The 22741-nt window shown below is 45.4% G+C and overlaps 1 protein-coding gene across 1 annotated transcript; it reads left to right on the top strand.

Annotated features, from left to right (window-relative positions):
* Window positions 1-10293: 10293 nt before the first annotated feature.
* Window positions 10294-13825, top strand: LOC103295912 (GTPase IMAP family member 1-like). The gene is made up of 3 exons (XM_008152394.3): window positions 10294-10364; window positions 11349-11397; window positions 12625-13825. Exons 2-3 carry the CDS (start codon window positions 11355-11357, stop codon window positions 13473-13475), a joined length of 894 nt encoding a protein of 297 aa, XP_008150616.2. The 5' UTR covers window positions 10294-10364; window positions 11349-11354; the 3' UTR covers window positions 13476-13825.
* The last annotated feature ends 8916 nt before the right edge of the window (window positions 13826-22741 follow it).

Genomic DNA, 22741 nt, shown 5'->3' with positions numbered 1-22741 from the left:
CAAGAACAGACATATAGATCAATGGAACAGAATAGAGAATCCAGATATCGACCCAAACCACTATGCTCAATTAATATTTGACAAAGGAGGCATGAATATACAATGGAGTCAAGACAGTCTTTTCAATAAATGGTGTTGGGAAAATTGGACAGATACATGCAAAAAAATGAAACTAGATCACCAACTTACACCATACACAAAAATCAACTCAAAATGGATACAGGACTTAAACATAAGATGGGAAACCATAAAAATACTAGAGGAATTCACAGGCAACAAAATCTCAGACATATGCCAAAAGAACTTCTTCACTGACACTGCCCCTAGGGCTTTGGAAACTAAAGAGAAAATTAACAAATGGGACTACATCAAAATAAAAAGCTTTTGTACAGCAAAAGAAACCATCAACAAAACAACAAGAAAGCCCACTCTATGGGAGAACATATTTGCAAATGCTATCACTGATAAAGGTTTTATCTCCAACATCTACAGGCAGCTTATGCAACTTAATAAAAGGAAGATAAATGATCCAATAAAAAAAATGGGCAACGGACCTAAATAGAATCTTTTCAAAAGAAGACAGAAAGAAGGCCAACAGACACATGAAAACATGCTCAAAGTCATTAATTATCCGAGAGATGCAAATCAAAACAACAATGCGGTACCATCTCACACCTGTCAGAATGGCCATCATCAACAAATCAACAAACAACAAGTGTTGGCGAGGATGCAGAGAAAAAGGAACCCTCGTACACTGCTGGTGGGAATGCAGACTGGTGCAGCCACTGTGGAGAACAGTATGGAGTTTCCTCAAAAAACTGAAAATGGAACTCCCATTTGACCCAGTAATCCCACTCCTGGGAATATATCTGAAGAAACTAGAAACACCAATCAGAAAGGATATATGCACCCCTTTATTCATAGCAGCACAATTTACAATAGCTAAGAGTTGGAAACAACCTAGGTGCCCATCAGCAGATGACTGGATCAGAAAACTGTGGTACATCTACACAATGGAATACTATGCTGCCATAAAAAAGACGGAATTTGCCGAAACCGGTTTGGCTCAGTGGATAGAGCGTCGGCCTGCAGACTCAAGGGTCCCAGGTTCGATTCCGGTCAAGGGCATGTACCTTGGTTGCGGGCACATCCCCAGTAGGGGGTATGCAGGAGGCAGCTGATCGATGTTTCTCTCTCATCGATGTTTCTAACTCTCTATCCCTCTCTCTTCCTCTCTGTAAAAAATCAATAAAATATATAAAAAAAAGAGAAGGAATTCTCATCTTTTGCAGCAACCTGGATGGAATTGGAGAACAATATGCTAAGTGAAATAAGCCAGTCAATGAAAGAAAAATACACACATGATCTCACTCATTTATGGATAATAAAGAACATTATAAACTCATTAACAAAAATATAGATACAGAGACAGTAAAGCATCAAACAGACTGTCAAATTACAGCAGGAAGGTTAGGGAGAGGTGGGGGAGATAAGAGATCAACCGAAGGACTTGTATGCAAGCACATTAGCATAACCAATGGACACAAAACTCTGGGGGGTGAGGGCATGTATGGGTGTGGGGGGGATAATGGTAAGATATGTACACATATAATACCTAAATAAAAAAAAATATGGAAAAAAAAGAAGGCAAATAATCCTCTCCACTAATAATTACAGGGTAAAACAAGATGGTTGTTAGAGTATTAAATTTGACAGTAAAATAGTAGTCATGTTTTCAGACTAATTTAAATTGGCCAATCAAAATAAGCAAATACTCTAGAAAAATCAATTGTACTGGACAAAAAAAGCTGTTCCTAAAATGTTAACTAAAATTTTTATTGGTAGTTCATCTCATGGTAAAATTGCGTAACATATAATGAACCTAAAGCAATCACATTTTAGTGCAAAAATGTAAAATTTAAAAGCTATCAAGATTACAGCATAAAATTTCCAAAAGCCTCCCAATATTTAAACCAAAAAAGGGGGGATAGTAGAAGAATATCATGTAAGGAAAAATATCCTGTAAATAAATTACATCTAGAAAATTTTTACTTTAGAAAATTAACTTTCATTTGTAATGCTAACAGCAAGACACCCATGAAAAACACACAAGGTGACAAAACAAGCCAGAGGAAAATCGTTTGGGCGAAAAAATGAAAAAGGATCCCAAGTCAAATTTTTTTTTTTTTTTAAATTTCTTTATTGATTAAGGTGTCACATATTTGTCCTCATCCCCCCATTCCCATCCCCCCCATCCCCACGCATGCCCCAACCCCCTGTTGAACTTAACCATTGGATAGGCTCATATGCATGCATACAAGTCCTTTGGTTGAACTCTCCCCCTCCCCCGACCCTCCCCTATCCTCCCTCTGAGGTCCGATAGTCCGATCGATGCCTCCTTGCTTCTGGTTCTGTTCTTGTTCCTCAGTCTATGTTGTTCATCATTTCCCCTAGATGAGCGAGATCATATGTCACTAGATATATACTTATGAGAACTGAATGTGAGACGAGCAATAATAGTTATGCTGACAGGCAAATGAATCAGTCTGTAGTGAGTTTCTTTCTGGACCAACAGTTCTTTTGAGACCAAATTTCAATGTCCACCAGTTCCTTATGTGTACATGTCAGCGCTGACCCCTCAGCTCTGGATGGTGGACAAATGGTGGTAACGGAGGTCCGACTCCCTCTGGTTTGGTCTCGGCCGGACCCAGGGGCACGGCTTCACCTGGACTAAGGGGCATGTGGCCTCACCCGGATCTAGGGACACATGGTCTCACCCGGACCCAGGGACGCTTGGCCTCTCCCAGACCCAGGGGCATGTGGCCTCACCCGGGCCTCGGTGCACGAGGCCTCATCCGGATCCAGGGACACATGGTCTCACCCGGACCCAGGGACGCTTGGCCTCTCCCAGACCCAGGGGCACGTGGCCTCACCCGGGCCTAGGTGTACGAGGCCTCACCCGGATCCAGGGACACATGGCCTCACCCGGACCCAGGGGCGCTTGGCCTCCCCCAGACCCAGGGGCACGTGGCCTCATCCGGGCCTAGGTGCATGAGGCCTCACCCGGATCCAGGGACACATGGTCTCACCCGGACCCAGGGACGCTTGTCCTCTCCCAGACCCAGGGGCACGTGGCCTCACCCGGGCCTAGGTGCACGAGGCCTCATCCGGATCCAGGGACACATGGTCTCACCCGGACCCATGCGCGCTTGGCCTCCTCCAGACCCAGGGGCACGTGACCTCACCCGGGCCTAGGTGCATGAGGCCTCACCCAGATCCAGGGACACATGGTCTCACCCGGACCCAGGGACGCTTGGCCTCTCCCAGCCCCAGGGGCACGTGGCCTCACCCGGGCCTAGGTGCACGAGGCCTCACCTGGATCCAGGGACACATGGTCTCGCCCGGACCCAGGGGTGCGTGGCCTCTCCCAGACCCAGGGGCACGTGGCCTCACCCGGGTCTAGGTGCACGAGGCCTCACTCGGATCCAGGGACACATGGTCTCGCCCGGACCCAGGGACGCTTGGCCTCTCCCAGACCCATGGGCACGTGGCCTCACCCGGGCCTAGGTACACGAGGCCTCACCCAGATCCAGGGACTCATGGTCTCACCCGGACCCAGGGACGCTTGGCCTCTCCCAGACCCAGGGGCACGTGGCCTCACCCGGGCCTAGGTGCACGAGGCCTCACCCGGATCCAGGGACACACGGTCTCACCCGGACCCAGGGACGCCTGGCCTCCCCCAGACCCAGGGGCACGTGGCCTCACCCGGGCCTAGGCGCACGAGGCCTCACCCAGATCCAGGGACACACGGTCTCACCCGGACCCAGGGACTCCTGGCCTCCCCCAGACCCAGGGGCACGCGGCCCCACCCGGGCCTAGGTGCACGAGGCCCCACCCGGACCCGGGGGCGCGTGGCCTCTCACAGACCCAGGGGCGCTTGGCCTCACCCGGACCTAGATGCGCGAGGCCTCTCCCGGATCCAGGGACACATGGCCTCACCCGGACCCAGGGGCGCGTGGCCTCTCCCAGACCCAGGGGCGCGTGGCCTCACCCGGACCCAGGACTCAGCCTCACCCGGATCCAGGGACACATGGCCTCACCTGGACCCAGGGGCGCGTGGCCTCTCCCAGACCCAGGGGCATGTGGCCTCACCCGGACCTAGGTGCGCGAGGCCTCACCCGGACCCGGGGACACATGGCCTCACCCGGACCCGGGGGCGCGTGGCCTCTCCCGGACCCAGGGGCGCGTGGCCTCACCCGGACCTAGGTGCACGAGTCCCAAGTCAAATTTATAGAAAATATTCCTTTATTAACTTTTGCTCGAGAATATGTTTGTATATTTTCAGAAAACAACTCCGAGACCATGTGGATTCCTGCAACAGAGAGGGATTGACAGGAGTGCTCAAGCCATGAAGTCAGAAGAGAAACAGTACAGAGATGGAAGACGCTGACGATGCTTTGCCATACTACCAGTCAGCAGATGTGCGTCACTGCAGATTGCCCAGGACCAAACCAGAGAGGGTCGGACCTGCATTACCACCATTTGTCCACCATCCAGAACTGAAATATCATTGCTGTTATGTACACATAAACAACTGTTGGACATAGAAATCGGGACTCAAAAGAACTGTTGGCCCAGAAAGAAACTCACTATAGACTGATTCATTTGCCTCTCAGCATAACCATTATTGCTTGTCTCATTTTCGGTTCCTATAAGTGTATTCCTAGTATCACATGAGCTCACTCATCTAGGGGAAAAGATGAACAACATAGACTTAAGAACAAGAACAGCATCGATCAGACTGTCAGACCTCAGAGGGAAGGTAGGGGAGGGTGGGGACAAGAGAGATAGATCAACCAAAGGACTTGTGTGCTTGCATATGAGCCTAACCAGTGATCACAGACATCAGGGGGATAGGGGCATGCGTGTGGGGGGGGTTTGGGATAGGAATGGGGGGGTTGATGACAAATATGTGATACCTTAATCAATAAAGTAATTTAAAAAAAAGATATAACAAGTCTGGTGAGAATGGGGAGAAATTGGAAACTTTGTACACTGTCCCTAGGAATGTAACTTAGTGCAGGTTCTATGAAAAACAGTATGAAGTGTCAACAAAAAATCAAAAATCGAACCATCATATGATCCATATAAAATCTTTCCTGTCTATGGATCTGTGGATGAATAGATAATGATGATGTGATACACACACACACACACACACACACACACACACACACACACACACACACACGGGGCCTGGTGCACAAAATTCGTGCACTTAGGGGGAATCCCTCAGCCCATCATATACTGGGATCCCTCAGGGCATGTCCTACTGATGGATTAGAGCCTGGCAGAGGCTTGGAGCCTGGGCAAGGGCGGAGCCCATGATCAGAGGGAGCTGGGGGCCCCTTACAGGCCCGAGGCTTTAGGCCTTGGCAGGGGTGGAGCCAGAGATTGGAGGCAATAGGGGTGAACTACAGAGCAAACACCTTTTCTGACCGCTCATTGGCTAAGCTCCCTGTACACCACTGGTAATATTCTTAGTAACTTGGTTATAAGAATCCAAAAAGGTGATCTTTTCTATCACACTCCCGGAGAAAAAAAACGAGGGTCCACTGCTGGAGGCCTAAGAAATGTCATATCCTGCCCTAACCGGTTTGGCTCAGCGGATAATGCCTAGGCTTGCCAACCGCAGGGTCCGGGTTTGATTCTGATCAAGGGCATGTACCTAGGCTGCAGGCTCCTCCCTGGCTGGGGCCCTGGTCAGGGATCATTCAGGAGGCAACCAATCAAAGTGTTCCTCTCACTTTGATGTTTCCCTCTGTCTTCCCCTTTCTCTTCACATTCTCTATAAATCAATGGAATCATATCCTCAGGTGAGGAAAAAAAAAAGAAAGAAAGAAATGTCATAGCCTATGAAAGATACATCTTGAAAATGCCTAAAGAAAGTTGTTATTTTTCATGGTGAAGGGAATGGAGTCCATGTTGATGAAAATATCTTGGTGGCTGCAGTGACTGGCAGTGGCTGAAGCAGTGGGGTGATGGGGCTGGTGCCTTTCCCTGATCAGTCTGGTCACCTTCCACAAAGGAAGGCCAGTCTGTGGCTTAGGCCCACTCCCCACTCTTTCGGCCTGGGCAGGGGCCCTCCAGCTCCCTCCAATAACCTGCTCCACCCCTGCCTAGGACCAAGCCTCTGGCAAAGGCTGGGGGCTGCTCCCTCTGATCACGGGCTCCGCCCCTACCCAGGAGCCCCCTGGCTCAGGCCCTTCTCAGGTTGCTCAGGACCTATGTGCCTACCTCAGAGTGACCTGGGTGCTGAGAAAGTTCCCAAGACCCAGGCTGATGGGTGCTTACATATGCAAATAAACCTCCATCTTTGTTAGATTAACTTGCATACTCACTCTGATTGGATGTGGAAGTAGCGGAGGTACGGTCAGTTTACATGTTTGTCTATTATTAGGTATGATACACACAGTTGGGCAAAAGTAGGTTTACAGTTGTTAGTGTGCAAAATGAATCATATAATCCTACCTAATAAAATAGTAATATGCAAATTGACCCTAACACCGCTACAACCATAAGCCACGCACACCAGCCAATCAGGAGCAAATATGCAAATAAACCCAAACCAAGATGGCTACAGCCACAGAGAGCAGAAGGGAGGCTTGGGTTTCCCCAGTAACAAAGGAAGCCAAGCTTTCCGCCTGCCCTTGGCAGGTCTAAGCCTCCACTCAAGGCTACAAAGTTTCAATTAAGAAGGTAAACAAATGCAAATAGAAATGGAGGCAGCTACGGAGCTGGAAAGAGCAGGAGGCAAGGGTTGCCCCCGGCAATGGAGGAAGCAAAGCTTCTGCAGCCCTGGCCAGCCAGACCTCCACTCCAGGCTACAAAGTTTCAATTATAGAAGATATACACAAACCCCAAAAGAAATGGCTGCCAGCCTCGGAGTGAGCAGGAGACTTGGCTCTGCAACAGGCTACAAAGTTTCAATTGTAGAAGGTACATAAATCCCAGATACTAGGGCCTCTGCTTGCATCACCAGGGGTTGTGGCCAGCCTGCAAACCACTACAGGCCCTTCATCCAGGCTGCCCCACACCCCAAGGAAACCCCCACCCTGATCCAGGATACCCTTCAGGGCAAACCAGCTGGCCCCCACCCACGCACCAGGCCTCTATCCTATCTAATAAAAGAGTAATATGCAGATTGACCATCACTCCAACACACAAGATGGCTGCCCCCATGTGGTCAAAGATCCTGCCCCCATGTGGACACAAGATGGCCACCACAAGATGGCAAGCAGGGGAGGGCTGTTGGGGGTGACCCAGGCCTGCAAGGGAGGGCAATGGGGGCAATCAGACCAGCATGGGAGGGCAGTTGGGAGGGACCAGGCCTGCAAGGGAGGGCAATTGGGGGCAATCAAGCCTGCAGAGGAAGGCAGTTAGGGGTGACCAGGCCAGCAGAGGAGGAAAGTTGGGGGTGACCGGGCCTGCAGAGAAGGGCAGTTGGGTGGGAACCAGGCCTGCAGAGGAGAGCAGTTGGGGGGACCAGGCCTGCAGGGGAGGGCAGTTAGGGGTGAGCAGGCCTAAAGGGGAGGGCAGTTAGGGGCAAACACGCTGCAAGGGAGCAGTTAGGAATCAATCAGGCTGGCAGGGGAGTGGTTAGCAGGTGATCAGGCTGGCAGGCAGAAGCAGTTAGAGGCAATCAGGAAGGCAGGCAGGCAAGCAGTTGGGAGCCAGCAGTTCTGGATTGTGAGAGGGAAGTCCGACTGCCCGTTTAGGCCCGATCCCACCAGAATCGGGCCTAAACAGGCAGTCGGACATCCCTTGAGGGGTCCCAGATTGGAGAGGGTGCAGGCTGGCCTGACGGACATGCCCCCCCCCCATCCCCATGCATGAATTTCGTGCACCAAGCCTCTAGGCCTATCTAAGAAAAGAATGATATGCAAATTAACCATCACTCCGCTACACCCACAAGCCACAACCATAAACCACACCCACCAGCCAATCAGAGCAAGCATGCAAATTAACCCAACCAAGATGGCTGTGGCCACAGAGAAAGCAGGAGGGAGGCTTGGGTTTCCCAGGCAATGGAGGAAGCCAAGCTTTCTGCACACCCTGGCCAGCCCAGGCCTCCGCTTAATGCTACAAAGTTTCAATTATAGAAGGTAAATAAATCCCCTGCCACCATGGAGCAAGCAGAAGGCTTGGCTCCACTCCAGGCTACAAAGTTTCAATTGTAGAAGATAAATAAACCCCAGATACCAGGGCCTCTGCTTGGGTCGCTGGGGGGTGTGGCCAGCTTGCAAACCACCACAGGCCCCTCGCCCAGGCTGCCCCACACCCCAAGGGAACCCCCACCTTGATCTGGGACACCCTTCAGGGCAAACCAGCTAGTCCCCACCTGTGCACCAGGCCTCTATCCTATCTAATAAAAGAGTAATATGCAGATTGACCATCATTCGAACACACAAGATGGCTGCCCCCATGTGGACACAAGATGACCACCACAAGATGGCCTGCAGGGGAGGGCAGTTTGGAGGGACCATACCTGCAAGGGAGGGCAGTTGGGGCTATCAAGCCTGCAGGAGATGGCAGTTAGGGGTGACCAGGCCAGCAGAGGAGGGAAGTTGGGGGTAAACAGGCTGGCAGGGGAGCAGTTAGACATCAATCAGGCTGGCAGGGGACTGGTTAGGGGGAAATCAGGTTGGCAGACAGAAGCGGTTAGGGGCAATAAGGAAGGCAGGCAGGCAAGCAGTTGGGAGCCAGCAGTCCTGGATTGGAGAGGGTGCAGGCTAGGCTGAGGGAAACCCATCTTGTGCACGAATTTCATGCACCGGGCCTCTAGTAATTAATAAAAAATGAAAGATTCAATTTTGTGTTTTGAGTACTCATAACTGTAAGCATACTTTTGCCTGTGTTTGTGTGTGTGTGTGTGTGTGTGTGTGTGTGTGTGTGTGTGTGTGGTGTGTGTGTGGTGTGTGTGTTTTCTGCCATGAAAATAAGAAGACATCTTGCCATTTACAGATGGAACTTGAGGGCACTTGCAAAGTAACGCTAGTATTAATGAGGAAAATAAATACTATATGATGTCCTTTGTGTGTGTGTGTGTGTGTGTGTGTGTGTGTGTGTGTGTGTACTTTTAAAATAAAAACTGATAGAAATGGAGGGTAGAATGCTGGTTACCAAGGGCTGGTAGATGGGAGAAATGGGGAGATGTTGGTCAAACAGTAAAAACTTCCAGTTAGAGATTAACACATTCTGGGGATTGAATGCACAGCATAGTGGTTATAGCTAACAACCCTGTATTATGTACTTGAAAGTTGCTAAGAGAGTAGATTTTTAATGTTCTCAATACAGAAAAGATATAGTAATTGTGGCACCTAATGCAGGAGTTAACAAACAGTATGATAGTGGTTATTTTTTAAATATATAAATTTATCAAATCAACACATTGTATACTTCAAACTTATACAATGGCACCTCGTCAACTATATCTCGATAAAGCTGATGGGGAAAAACTAGGTGGAGCTGGTTTCTTCACTAGAGATAAGGAGCTGGCAAGAATGGGTGAAAATCAGACGCCAGGCGATTAGCTTCAGATTAAGTGAAACCTCTCACTATATGGGCAAAGTCAACTCCAGGAGTGTGTATGAGTTAGGCAAGGTCACATCCTTGTTAATGACCTAACCAGGTCAGGTGCCCGCCTGTGGTGGTCTCCCTCCCTTCATGCAGTAACTGGCAATTTTCCTCACCTTTTCATGACCTTCTGGTGGAAGAGACCTACAAAGGTGGCCAGAGTAATCCCTCAAGGAAAGTTTTCACACTCTCCCTGCTGTTCCATTTTTAATAGTTGGGAAAACATTCCTTTCCTTTGAGAAAGATGAGGTTTTTCATGTGATTCCTGGCACAAGGACCACCTTGGTGGCACTGTCCCAAGGAAGAAGGGTCTCAAGAGGCCAGTTTATAGGTAAAGACCTAAAAGCAAAAGGAGTTAAGATTAGTGATCAAGGCTAGAAGTTAAAACAGGGCTCAGAAACCTAAAATGCTCTTCTCTGAGGCTATAGCCCCTGAGGGGGACAAGCTGTTGTGTCACAGGAACCTTCTGAGGACATCACCACAGCCCCAAGCAGGGCTTCACAGTGGGAACTTCCCAACCCAATGCTTCAGTGGTGAGTGTTCCTGTCTCTTTAATTTGTCACCCGTGGGCCCCACCCCCTGGGGCTTCCTGCCTCTGAGGTCTGAAAGTCAAGTCACTTCCCTGTGTGCTGGGAGGAAGAGTCTGCTGAACTCACAACCAGAGGACAGCAGTAGGTCAGGGGCTTCTGGGGCCAGCGTCAGAGCCTGTCACCAATTCTGCAGGAAAGGTGAGCCCCAGCAGGGGAAGGGAGCGGCAAGGGAGTAGGAGTTGTGAGGACAGGGAAGAATTCAGTGCCTGTAAGAAGCTTGCTGAGTAAGTACCTTGGTTCTAATAAGTACCAGGAAGGGGAGCGGGACCTAGAAATAGTAACTCCACACTCCCAGGTGTGTAAGGATGTCTGAGTTTCACACACAGTAGCTTCAGGAGCATCAGCAAATATCTCCTCTAGCCTGGATACCCACTGTCTTACTCGGGACTGTGCACTGTGCACAGGAACTCGGTGAGCACAGAAAGTTCCATTGTGTTAAATGATGACTGACTGGCTGGAGTCACTTTACTTGGAGAAGCCTCAGCTTTGGGCCAGGATGTCAGGAGTTGGAGGGGAGTGTCCTAGTCTCTCCAGGACACTGATCATATTTAGACACATTGAGACAGGACAGTGAGTTGACTTCCCAAGAGCATTGTCAGAGGCTCCAGATCACCTAACACATGTTTCTTTTCCAATTTTCAAAACAAAAATTTCTGTTCTGTTCTTGTACATCTCCCAGGCCATCTACCCTAATTGGATCCTTCGTTCGCTGAGAAAATTTTCAAGTTCTCAAAGTCTCCCCTCTATTTCCAAAGTCTCCCCTCTATTCTAAATCTCCTGGAAAATTTTAGTATCTACAGATTTTTTTTCATAGACATAGAACTACCAAGGAAAAATAATAACAATAGCTTTCTCACTGGCATGAGTGTTAAATCTCCATTCTGCCCCTTGGATTTTATGTCCCTGAAAAAAAAAACATCAAGCTCATGAAATGCTCTCACAATATTATTCCCACCACTTCCCAGCCCTTCCAGTGTTTTCCCTTCGATTCTGATGTTCAGGGGAAGTAAGAAAGATGACTTTGTCACTGTGGTGTCACCAGCTCTTTGGAGTTGAGCTGACACATCATAGGTAGTTAAACCTATTTGAAGAATGAATGAACAGTGTTTGGAACTCTTTCAGGTAAGCATGGGAGGACGGAAGATGGCAAGAGATGAAGAAAGTGCCTATGGTAAGGACATGTGCACTGAATACTTACCTCCAGGTATGAGTCCTGGATAATGATAAAAATTGGAAAACTCAGGACTGAGCAGATAACCCCAAACATGTCTCTGAAGTGTCTCAGGTAAAAACAGCAAGAGCTCTGAGATGTTCATTTTAGTTGGGTCCTTGCCTCTGTCAAACTGGGAGAATATGAACTTCCTTGACTAGCCTGGGCCTCCATTCCCCAATGTAAAATGAGGATAATAAACCTACTCTGATCTGCACAGAAGAGGATGTACAGGGTATCATATCATGCACTAGAGAGGGATACACCAGGTAGAATGTTAGAGAACATGGAGGGTTAAGCAGGTGTCTTATTAGCAGGCTGCAGGATTATGAGGGACGGGAGGTATGAGGAGGGAGGGGAAGAAGAAGGAAGGAGGAAGGGAGAGAAGGAAGAAGGAAAAAGGTGATCTCATTCAACCCTCTCAACAGCCCTGGAAGAAACAACTTTACTATTATTCCTATTTTTTGTACAAAGTTTTAACACTTGATTGGCAACTTCCAAGATGGCATGGCTGGCCCATGAAAGGGCAGTGAATCAAACCCAGGGTGTCTGGGACTCTAGACAGCCCTTCACCCCCAGGCCTACTGCCCCCTCATGCCCGTCTTCCACAGGCAGGCTGGAATCTGGGAGAAGTATGGCAGAGGCCACTGAAGCCTCAAATAGGGCCAGCTCACAGGTTGTGGGGGAGCAGGGATAATGGGTGAGGCCATACCTGGAGTTAAGAAGGGGCATCCTCTGGAACAATGTTGGAGAACATCTTGCCCTCAGGCTGTTTAAGGCCCGCTAAATCATTTGATCTGGCCCTGCCAGGGCAACAGTAGTCAGTTCTCAAAATTCAATAAACCTAGGAGCTTTTTTCATAGCAACATACATTTATATTAAGTGAATTATATTAACTGAATGAGGTTATAAATATCCAAATAGCCCTTGGAAGAGGAAAGGTTACCCACCCCTGCTCTAGAGTAAAGCCCACCAGGTGTTGAGCATCTACAGATGCATGTGGTGAAACCAGAAAAAGGTGGTGAAGAGCCCTCGGAGTTCAGAAAGCTCTGACCAATGACCTCAGTAAGGCTTTGGTTGGAAAGCAGAGTTGAGGCACTGATGTTCTTGTTCAAAGGCCTGGGGAGTCCAGGTAACCAGGATACATTGCTTTAAGGTTTGGAAACTCACAGATCACTTGTCCTCCAGGTTCTGACAGCATGAAGGCCCTGCAGAATCCCGGGCTGAGGCTCATCCTGGTGGGGAAGACAGGGGCTGGGAAGAGCGCCACCGGGAACAGCATCCTGGGCCACAGGCGCTTCGTCTCCAGACTCGGAGCCACCTCTGTGACCAGAACCTGTGAGGTGGGGAGCCGCAGGTGGAACAGGTGGAATGTAGACGTCATGGACACCCCGGACCTTTTTAGCTCCCTGGTCCCCAAGACAGACCCAGGGTGCCAGGAACGAGCCCACTGCTACCTGCTGTCAGCGCCTGGGCCCCACGCGCTGCTCCTGGTGACTCAGCTGGGCCGCTTCACTGAGCAGGACCAGCAGGCTGTGAGAGCGCTCAAGGTCCTGTTTGAGGACCAAGTGGTGTCTCGCACCATCGTGCTGTTCACGCGCAAGGAGGACCTGGGTGGGGACTCTCTGCAGGAGTATGTGCGACACACTGACAACCATGCGCTGAGGGCTCTGGTGTCGGATTGTGGGGGTCGAGTGTGTGCCTTTGACAACAGGGCAGTGGGCAGGGAGCAGGAGGCCCAGGTGGAGGAGCTGCTGCTGCTGGTGGAGCGCTTGGTGGCGGACCACGCAGGTGCCCCCTACTCCAACAACGTGTACCGCCTGTTGCAGGAGCTGGCTTTCTTAAGGCCTGAGGAACAGCTGCGATGGGTGGCAGAGAGGCTGGTGGGCAGCACCTGGGGGCGAGGAAGGTGGAAGCTGTGGGACTGGGTGATGGCTTGGAAGCGGCGCATATCTGCGCTGCTGGGCGTCCTGTTCAAGCCTTGGAGACTGTTTTCCAGAGGCTGGTTCCAGGCTGTGGAGGAGGTCCGTCCTGAGTGACAGAGTGTATCTATGTAGGATTTGGACCCTTCACCTGACAATCACATCCTTCCCTGGTGTCTGTGCCTCAGAGACCCTCAGGTTTTCCTTGTGTCCCTCACCTGGCAGTAACCTACCAACCCAAAGACAAAAGTCCTGCCCACTCCCATCCTCCTCACTCCCGCCCAAAAAAATACCCATCTCATGGGACCTGGCCCTCCCTGAACTCGTCTCTTACAGAAGCCCAACAACTGTTTTTGCTCTTGCCTGTTTTCCACTGACCTCAGGCTGCCTTAGGTTCCTGGAATCATCCCTGGGTCTCCCCAGGGGATCAAGAGCCAGAGCCAACACAAAGCCTCAATCCAGACCCATTTATTTCAATTGAATCTCAATTACATGAATAAATGCCTTGATGCCCTAGCTGGTTAGGCTCAATGGATAGAGCATCCGCTGTGGACTGAAGGGTCCCGGGTTTGATTCCAGTCAAGGGCACATGCCTGGGTTTTGGACTTGATCCCCAGTAGGAGGCATGCAGGAGGCAGCCGATCAATGATTCTCTCTCATCATTGATGTTTTTATCTCTCTCCCCCTCTCTCTTCCTCTCTGAAATCAATAAAAATATATTTCTAAAAAATGCCTTGAACATTTGCGTTATGTTAATGGAAATCAATATTTGTAGATATTTGTTCATCTGCCATATATGTCCATTGAACAAAGACACTGCTCTGTCATTCCTAACCACCCTCCCTGCATCTTCATGCAGACCCTTCAGCAACTTGAATGCAGAGTCTTCTACAAGTTCAAGGAAAATTTAACTAGACTTAACTAAAGACTCGAGTTCCTAGGAGCCATTGAGGCCGGCAGAAAGTCTACTTCCAAAAAGGAGTCTTCTCACTGGCTGACACACTGATAGGGTGAGCATAGGCTTTTCAAGTCACAGGAAAATAAAAAGAAATTGAGAGGTTTGGATATTTTTATTTCAATTTCAAAATAAAGGGCAAGCAGGTCTTGGTGGGCTGAGAACTGGTGATACAAGGTGGGATAAAGAGTCATCCCCTCTCTTCCCTGCAGATCTGGAGGACACAGCTCTCTAGTACAGCTAAATGAGCCAGGTTAGCATGGCTCACCTGTTCACACACACTTGCTCTGCCCCCGATGTCTCTACACTCACAAACAAACTCAGGCTCACCTCTAAAACTGCTGGTTAATTCCAGATCTCCTCCCTACAGTATCCTTTGTCTTGTGTCTTTACAAAGTCTCCCAAGTCCCTGGTGCCTTCACATCACTAAAGAGACACATAAAAGGGAGACATAATAATATGCAACAGCTGAGTGCATATTGTAGCATAAGGCCCACAGCCCTGCCTGGAAACCATTGGGAACACAAAGGGGACAGCCAGTGCCAAATACTGAGACTGGACGTTTCCTCTGCTGCCAATGTCATTGTGGTTTAAGGGTTGTGCATTTATCTCAGCAGAGGCACTGATAGGTAATCTGGATTTTGGTCTTGTCCACTTTATTATATCCTTTTGCAAGGAACAAAACTCTACCATTATCACTTGCTAAGAAAGGCAATGGTCACTAGTGAGAATTAAGGGGGGAAAATAAGAATAGCAATGTTCAGTGTAAGCAAAGAAACATTTGAATATTGCTCTTTGGTTGTGGAGAAATGAAGCCCAGAGAGTTCCCAAGGGACAGTGATTAAGCCTTGGAATGTATGAAGGAGCATGGGTGTTAGAGGCAGGCACACCCCAATAAGGCTGCAATCAGGACACTTTAAGGAAGAGAGTCTGTTTACTGTCTATACACTAATTACAAGACAGATATTGTCAGAGTAAATTAAAACACATGACCCAGGCTTTGTGGGGGCACCAAGCTGGCTGAGGGACTATCTCACAGCCTGACTTCACTGAGTCTACTGCTGTCACAAAGCAGAGTCCCCATTTCTCAGCTAAGAAGGGGCGTGCAGGGGAGCACTGTGCTTGGCAAGGGAATACTGCAAGCAGTGGAGCAGCAGAAATGCAGCTCTGTGGTGAGGAGGGGCTTCAAGAAACAAACAAAAGAGAAAAATGGGGGCCAAATAGGCAGACATATTCTGCACCTTGTCCCAGAGCAGATAGAAGGAGCAACTAAATAGAATAACATCCACCAGAATTGGGGAATTAGACACAGCTGGTAAGAAAATTCACAGCCTGGAAGGGCAGAGGATGCCTGGAGAATGGGTAGAGTGAGCCACATAACCAGACACCCTGAGAGGAGACTCCAACCACGATGGAACAATAATACTCAAGTTGTATGTACTACACCAGTGGTCGGCAAACTCTTTAGTCAACAGAGCCAAATATCAACAGTACAATGATTGAAATTTCTTTTGAGAGCCAAATTTTTAAACTTAAACTTCTTCTACTGCCACTTCTTCAAAATAGACTCGCCCAGGCCGTGGTATTTTGTGGAAGAGCCACACTCAAGGGGCCAAAGAGCCTCATGTGGCTCACAAGCTGTGATTTGCCAACCACTGTACTACACCAAGAGAACCCAAATATCCAAAGTAGGGGGCATCCCCAGCATACCCAGCACAGAAGACCTGAGAGATTGCACCACTGTGTCCCACAGAACATCTACTCTATAAGAAAAACTAAAAAAATCTTGGTGAAATAGAAGTGTGATCTAGAAACTATCACAAAGAAACAGCAAAAATAGGGAGGCAAAAAAATAGCCCCCATTCAAAATAAATGGAGGAATCACCAAAAAAGGAAATAAATAGAATGGAGGCAAGCATTTTTCAGATAATGAATTCAGAGCAATGGATATAAGGACACTGAAAAGGATAAAAGATAAATTCAACAACATGTGTAAGAATCTAGAGGAAATTAAGAAGCAAGAGGAAATGAAGAATGCAGTAAAGAACACAATGGAAAGTTTCAACGGTAGACTAGAAGAAGCTAAGGACCACATCAGTGAGTTAGAAGAAAATGTAGAAAAAACACCCAAGCAGAGCAGCAACTGGAAAAAAATTAAAAAACAAAACAAACAAAAAAGTTAAAAAGCCAGAGAAGAGCGTAATGGAGCTTTGTGACAACACGAAATGAAATAACATCCACATAATAGGGGTGCCAAATGGACAAGAAGAGGAGCATGAATTAGAAAACCTATTTGAAGAAATAATGACAGAAAACTTCCTTGACTTGGGGAAGAAAAAAGTCACACAAGTCCAAGAAGCACACAGAGTCCTAAACAAGATTAACCCAAGAAGACATATCATAATTAAATTGGCAAACATCAATGATAAAGTAAGAATCATAAAGGCTGCCAAAGAGAGACAGAAAGTTACCTACAAGGGATTTCCCATTAGACCAGTGGTTCTCAACCTTTCTAATGCCGTGACCCTTTAATACAGTTCCTCATGTTGTGGTGACCCCCAATCATAAAATTATTTTCATTGCTACTTCATAACTGTAATTTTGCTACTGTTATGAATCGTAATGTAAATATCTGTGTTTTCCGATGGTCTTAGGCAACCCTGCTAGCGGTTCTCAATCTGTGGGTCATGACCCACAGGTTGAGAATCGCTGCTGTAGAGCCTAAGAACATCGGAAAACACAGATATTTACATTATGATTTATTAACAAGTAGTGAAATTACAGTTATGAAGTAGCAATGAAAATAATTTTATGGTTGGGGGTCACCACAACATTAGGAACTGTATTAAAGGGTCGTAGCATTAAAAAAGGTTGAGAACCACTGCATTAGACTATCAACTGATTTCTCAACAGAAACACATCATGCCAGAAGGCAATGGGATGAAATATACAAAATGTTGCAAAGCAAAGGACTGCTTCAAGAATACTATACCAGCAAAGCTATCATTCAAGTTGAAGGTGAAATCAGGAGCTGCAGAGACAAAAATAGGGCTAAGGGAGTTTATTACTACCAAGCCAGCAATGCAAGAAATGATAAAGGGACTGCTGTAAAAAGAATAAATAGGAAGGGAAGAAGGAACACAGGCGTAAAGAATAAAAATGGCAACAAACAATACCTATCAATAATAATCTTAAATGTAAATGGACCAAACGCTCTAATCAAAAGACAAAGGGTAGCTGAATGGATCAGAAAACATGACCCATATATTTTCTGTCCACAAGAGACCCAACTTAGAACAAAGGACTCACATAGACTGATGGTGAAGGGATGGGGAAAATTTTTTCAGGTAAATGAAAATGAAAAAAACAAGCCGGGGTAGCAATACTTATAACTGACAAAATAGACCTCAAAGTGAAGGCCATAGCAAGAGATAAGGAGGACTGCTTCATAATATTAAAGGGAACAATTCAACAAGAGGATATAACTCCGATAAACATATATGCACCCAATACAGGAGCACCCAAATACATAAAAAAAACTTCTGGAAGGTATCAAGGGAGAGTTCTAGAGCAATACAATCATAGTAGGGGACTCTAATACCCCATTGACAACACTGGATAAATCCCTAAACAAAAAATCAGCAGATAAACAGCAATTCTAAGTGACACACTAAAAGAGATGGAATAAACTGACATATTCAGAGCATGTCACCACATGCTACAGAGTATACATTCTTCTCAAGTGTACATGGGACATTTTCAAAGATAGACCACATATTCAGACACGGGCAAAGTGTCTTCAAATTCAAGAAGATATAAATCATAGCAAGCATCTTCTCAGATCACAATGCCATAAAATTAGAAATCAACACACAATAAAAACAATGAAAAAATCAAGCATTTGTAGGCTAAATATCATGCTATTAAATGATGATTGGGTAACCAAAGAAGAAATAAAAAGCATCCCGGAAACAATGGCAATGAAAAAAACAAAAATAAAAAATCTATGGGACAGAGTGAAAATAGTCCTGAGAGGGAAGTTCATAGCTCTTCAGGCCTACCTCAAAAAAAAAAAAAAAAGATAAAAATGGTAATATATTATCTAATGCTACAGCTTAAAGAAGTAGAAAGAGAGCAACAAGAAAAGCCCATAATAAGCAGAAGGAAAGACATAATGAAGATGAGAGTGCAAATAAAGGACATAGAGACAAAAATAAATACAAAAGATCAATAAAACCAAGAGCTGCTTCTTTGAGGATAAACAAGATTGATGAGCCTCCTGCCAGGCTCACAAAGAAACAATGAGAGAGAACCCAAATAAATAAAATCAGAAATGAAATATGTGAAGTAATAACTGACCCCACAGACATACAAAGGATTGTAAAAAAAAAAAAAAAAAATACTGTGAACAACACTTCCAACAAACTGGACAACCTAGAAGAAATGGACATATTCCTAGAAAAATACAATCTTCCAAAACTCAATCAGGAAGAATAAAAAAAAAAAAAAACCTGAATAGGCTGATAACTATTGATTAAATTGAAGCAGTAATCTAAAAACTTCCAGCAAACAAAAGCCCTGATCTGGATGGCTTCACTGAGGAGTTTTATCAAACATCCAAAGAAGAATTAAAACCTATCCTTCTCAGAATATTCCAAAAAATTCAAGAGGAAGGTACATATCCAAGCTCTTTTTATGAAGCCAGCATTACTTTAATACCAAAACCAGATAAGAATATTTCAAAAAAAGAGAATTACAGACCAATATCCCCGATGAACATAGATGCTAAAATCCTCAACAAAATTCTACCAAATCCAGCATTACATTAAAGACCATACACCATGACCAAGTGGGATTTATTTTGGGGCTGCAAGGCTGTTACAGTGTCTGCAAATTAATAAATGTGTGTGATATATCACATAAACAAATTGAGAGCAAAAATCACATGATCATATCAATTGATGCAGAAAAAAACATTTGACAAAATCCAACACCTTTTCTTGATAAAAACTCTCAGCAAAGTGGGAATAGAGGGCTCATACCTCAACATAATAAAAGCCTTATATGACAACCCTACAGCCAACATCATACTCAATGGGCAAAAATGAAAACCATTTCCCCTAAGAACAGGAACAAGACAGTGATACTCAATTTCACCACTCTGGTTCAACATAGTACTGGAAGTGTTAGCCATTGCGATCAGACAAGAATATATAAAAGGCATCCAAAATGGAAAAGAAATAAAACTGTCATTATTTGCAGATGATATGATATTATACATAGAAAACCGTAGAGACTCCATAAAAAAAACACACAACTACTGGACTTAATAAATGAATTTGGCAATGTAGCAGGATACAAAATTAACACTCTAAAATGTATGGCTTTTTTGTACACTAATAATGAACTCACAGAAAGAAAAACTAAAAAAACTATCCAATTTACCATTGCAACAAAAAATAATAAGATATCTAAGAATAAAGTTAACTAAGGGGGTAAAAGACCTATACTTTGAAAACTATAGGATATTGAAAAAGAGAGATAGAGGGAGAAGTAAACAAATGAAAGAATATACCATTTTCATGGGTTGGTACAATCAACATCATTAAAATGTCCATATTACCCAAATCAATTTATAGATTCAATGCAATTCCTATTAAAATATCAATAACATATTTCAAAGACATAGAACAAGCTCTCCAAAAATTTATCTGGAATAAAAAAGACCCCGAATAGCCACAGCAATCTTGTGAAAGAAGAATAAATTTGGGGGGAATCACAATACCAGAAATCAAGCTATACTACGAAGTCACGGTTCTCAAAACTGCCTGGTACTGGCACAAGGACTGACATATAGAGCAATGGAAAATAACAGAGAACCCAGAAATCCACCCAAGCCATTATGCTCAATTAATATTTGACAAAGGAGGCAAGAGCAAAGAATGAAGTCAAGACAGTCTCTTCAATAAATGGTGTTGGGAAAATTGGACAGATACTTGCAAAAAAAAAAATGAAACTAGACCACCAACTTAGACCATATGAAAAATAAACTCAAAATGAATAAAGGGCTTAAATATAAGATGGGAAACCATAAAAATCTTAGAAGAATCCATAGGCAGCAAAATATCAGACATATATTGTAGCAATTTCTTTACCATTACAGCTCCTAGGACAATGGAAACTAAAGACAAAATACATCAAAATAAAAAGCTTCTGCACAGCAAAAGAAACCAATAACAAAACAACAAGAGAGCCCACTTCATGGAGAACATATTTGTCAATATTATATCCAAAAAGGGTTTAATCTCCAAAATTTATATGGAACTCATACAATTTAACAAAAGCAAAATAAACAATCCAATCAAAAAATGGGCAAAGGACTTTTCGAAAGAGGACATACAGATGTCCAAGAGACATATGAAAATATGCTCAAAGTCACTAATCATCCAAGAGGTGCAAATGAAAACAACAATGAGTCTATAATCAATAAATCAACAAAGGACAGGTGCTGGTAGGATGCAGAGAAAAAGGAACCCTCCTACACTGCTGGTGAGAATGCAGATTGGTGCAGCCTCTGTGGAGAACAGTATGGAGTTTCCTTCAAAAATTAAAAATGGAACTCCTATTTGACCCAGTAACCCACTTCTAGGAATATATCCCAAGAAATCAGAAACACCATTAAGAAAGGACATATGCATCCCTATGTTCACAGTAGCACAATTCACCATAGCTAAGATTTGGAAACAGCCTAAGTGCCCATCAGCATGAGTGGATTAAAAACCTGTGGTACAACTACACAATAGAATACTACACTGCTGTAAAAAAAATAAATAAAAAGGGAACTCTTACCACTTGCAATAGCATGGATGGAATTGGAGAGCATTATGCTAAGTGAAATAAGCCAGTCAGAGAAAGATAAATGTCATATGCTCTCACTCATTTATGGAGTATAATGAACATAAACTGATGAACAAAAAATAGATCCAGAGACATAGAAGAATCAAACAGACCATCTAACCTGAGAGAGAAGGTTGCTGGGGGTGGGGGTGGTTAAGAGATCAACCAAAGGATTTGTATGCATGCATATAAGCATAACCCATGGACACAGACAGTCAGGGATGAGGGTGTGCTGGGAAGTGGGAATGGCCAGGGAGAAGTCAATGGGGAAAAAGAACACATATGTAATACTTTAAACAATAAATAATTAAAATAAAATAAAAACACACAAAACATGAGCCAACCATAGCCTGCTTACAGAAAATTTTTTCCAAATATTATGGTACAAAAAAGGTAAAAATTAAAAGAAGGGAAAGATAAATGGTATAAATATTACTCATGAAAAAGGAAGGAAAGACTTTATTGATAGCAAATACATTAGATTTCAGAACAGACACAGAGAAGGACATTATATAGCGATAAATAGTCACTATAGTTTCTGACTCTGCAAAGCTGTCAATAAAGACTATTTCCAGATGCGGGGCTTAAGGTTCCTTCTGCTGGAATGAAAGCAAGCAGTGACAATCTGACAGATCCTCCTCCTCTGCAGTTTGAATGTCTCTGGTGATGCGATGAGGTGCTCAGGTACATTCTGCGTGGTTTACACAGGATCAGTCACTGAGATTGTTTAAGATACTTTTGTGGCGATTTTTCAAGCTTATATCATGCACAGTAGCTGCAATTTGCAATTGCAAAGCTGGGGGGGAATTTTTAGGTTTCAGTAACTTCAAGTCAAATGATGAGAGAAAAATAAAGCATTAGTGCAGAAGGTTGTGGCCCAAAGATTTAAGAAAACTGGAAAAAATCAGGATCCAGTGGATTTATAAGTGGAAAATAAAACTTCCAAGATAATTTGAACAAGAATCTGATATCCACAAAATGTGTTACAAATACTTTTGAAAGACAATTTCTCCCCCTAAAATCATCATCATTGATATTAAAGTTAGCCAAATCAAGACTATTTGCTGCATTAAGTCCAGTTTTCATTTTGCCTGATTATTTCCATAAACACAAGATTAGCAATTGGAAAAAAGAAGGCCCCTGCGGCCGAAACCGGTTTGGCTCAGTGGATAGAGCGTCGGCCTGCGGACTCAAGGGTCCCAGGTTCGATTCCGGTCAAGGGCATGTACCTTGGTTGCGGGCACATCCCTAGTAGGGGGTGTGCAAGAGGCAGCTGATCGATGTTTCTCTCTCATCGATGTTTCTAACTCTCTATCCCTCTCTCTTCCTCTCTGTAAAAAATCAATAAAATATATTTAAAAAAAAAAAAAAAAAAAAAAGCCCCTGCGGCGGCGGCAGCGCCACCTCCGCCCGCGGCTCCTACCCGCTCCCTGCCCGGGGCAGCGGCTCCAGGGCGTCCGGCTCGCCCCCCTCAGGCTTCGGCCCGGCCCCACTGCGCCGGCTTCGCGCACAGGCCCGGCTCCTGCCTCCT

Source organism: Eptesicus fuscus, chromosome 14 (genome assembly GCF_027574615.1).
Source record: "Eptesicus fuscus isolate TK198812 chromosome 14, DD_ASM_mEF_20220401, whole genome shotgun sequence".
In the NCBI taxonomy this organism is placed as follows: domain Eukaryota; kingdom Metazoa; phylum Chordata; class Mammalia; order Chiroptera; family Vespertilionidae; genus Eptesicus; species Eptesicus fuscus.
This window is presented reverse-complemented; position numbering and strand designations above follow the sequence as displayed.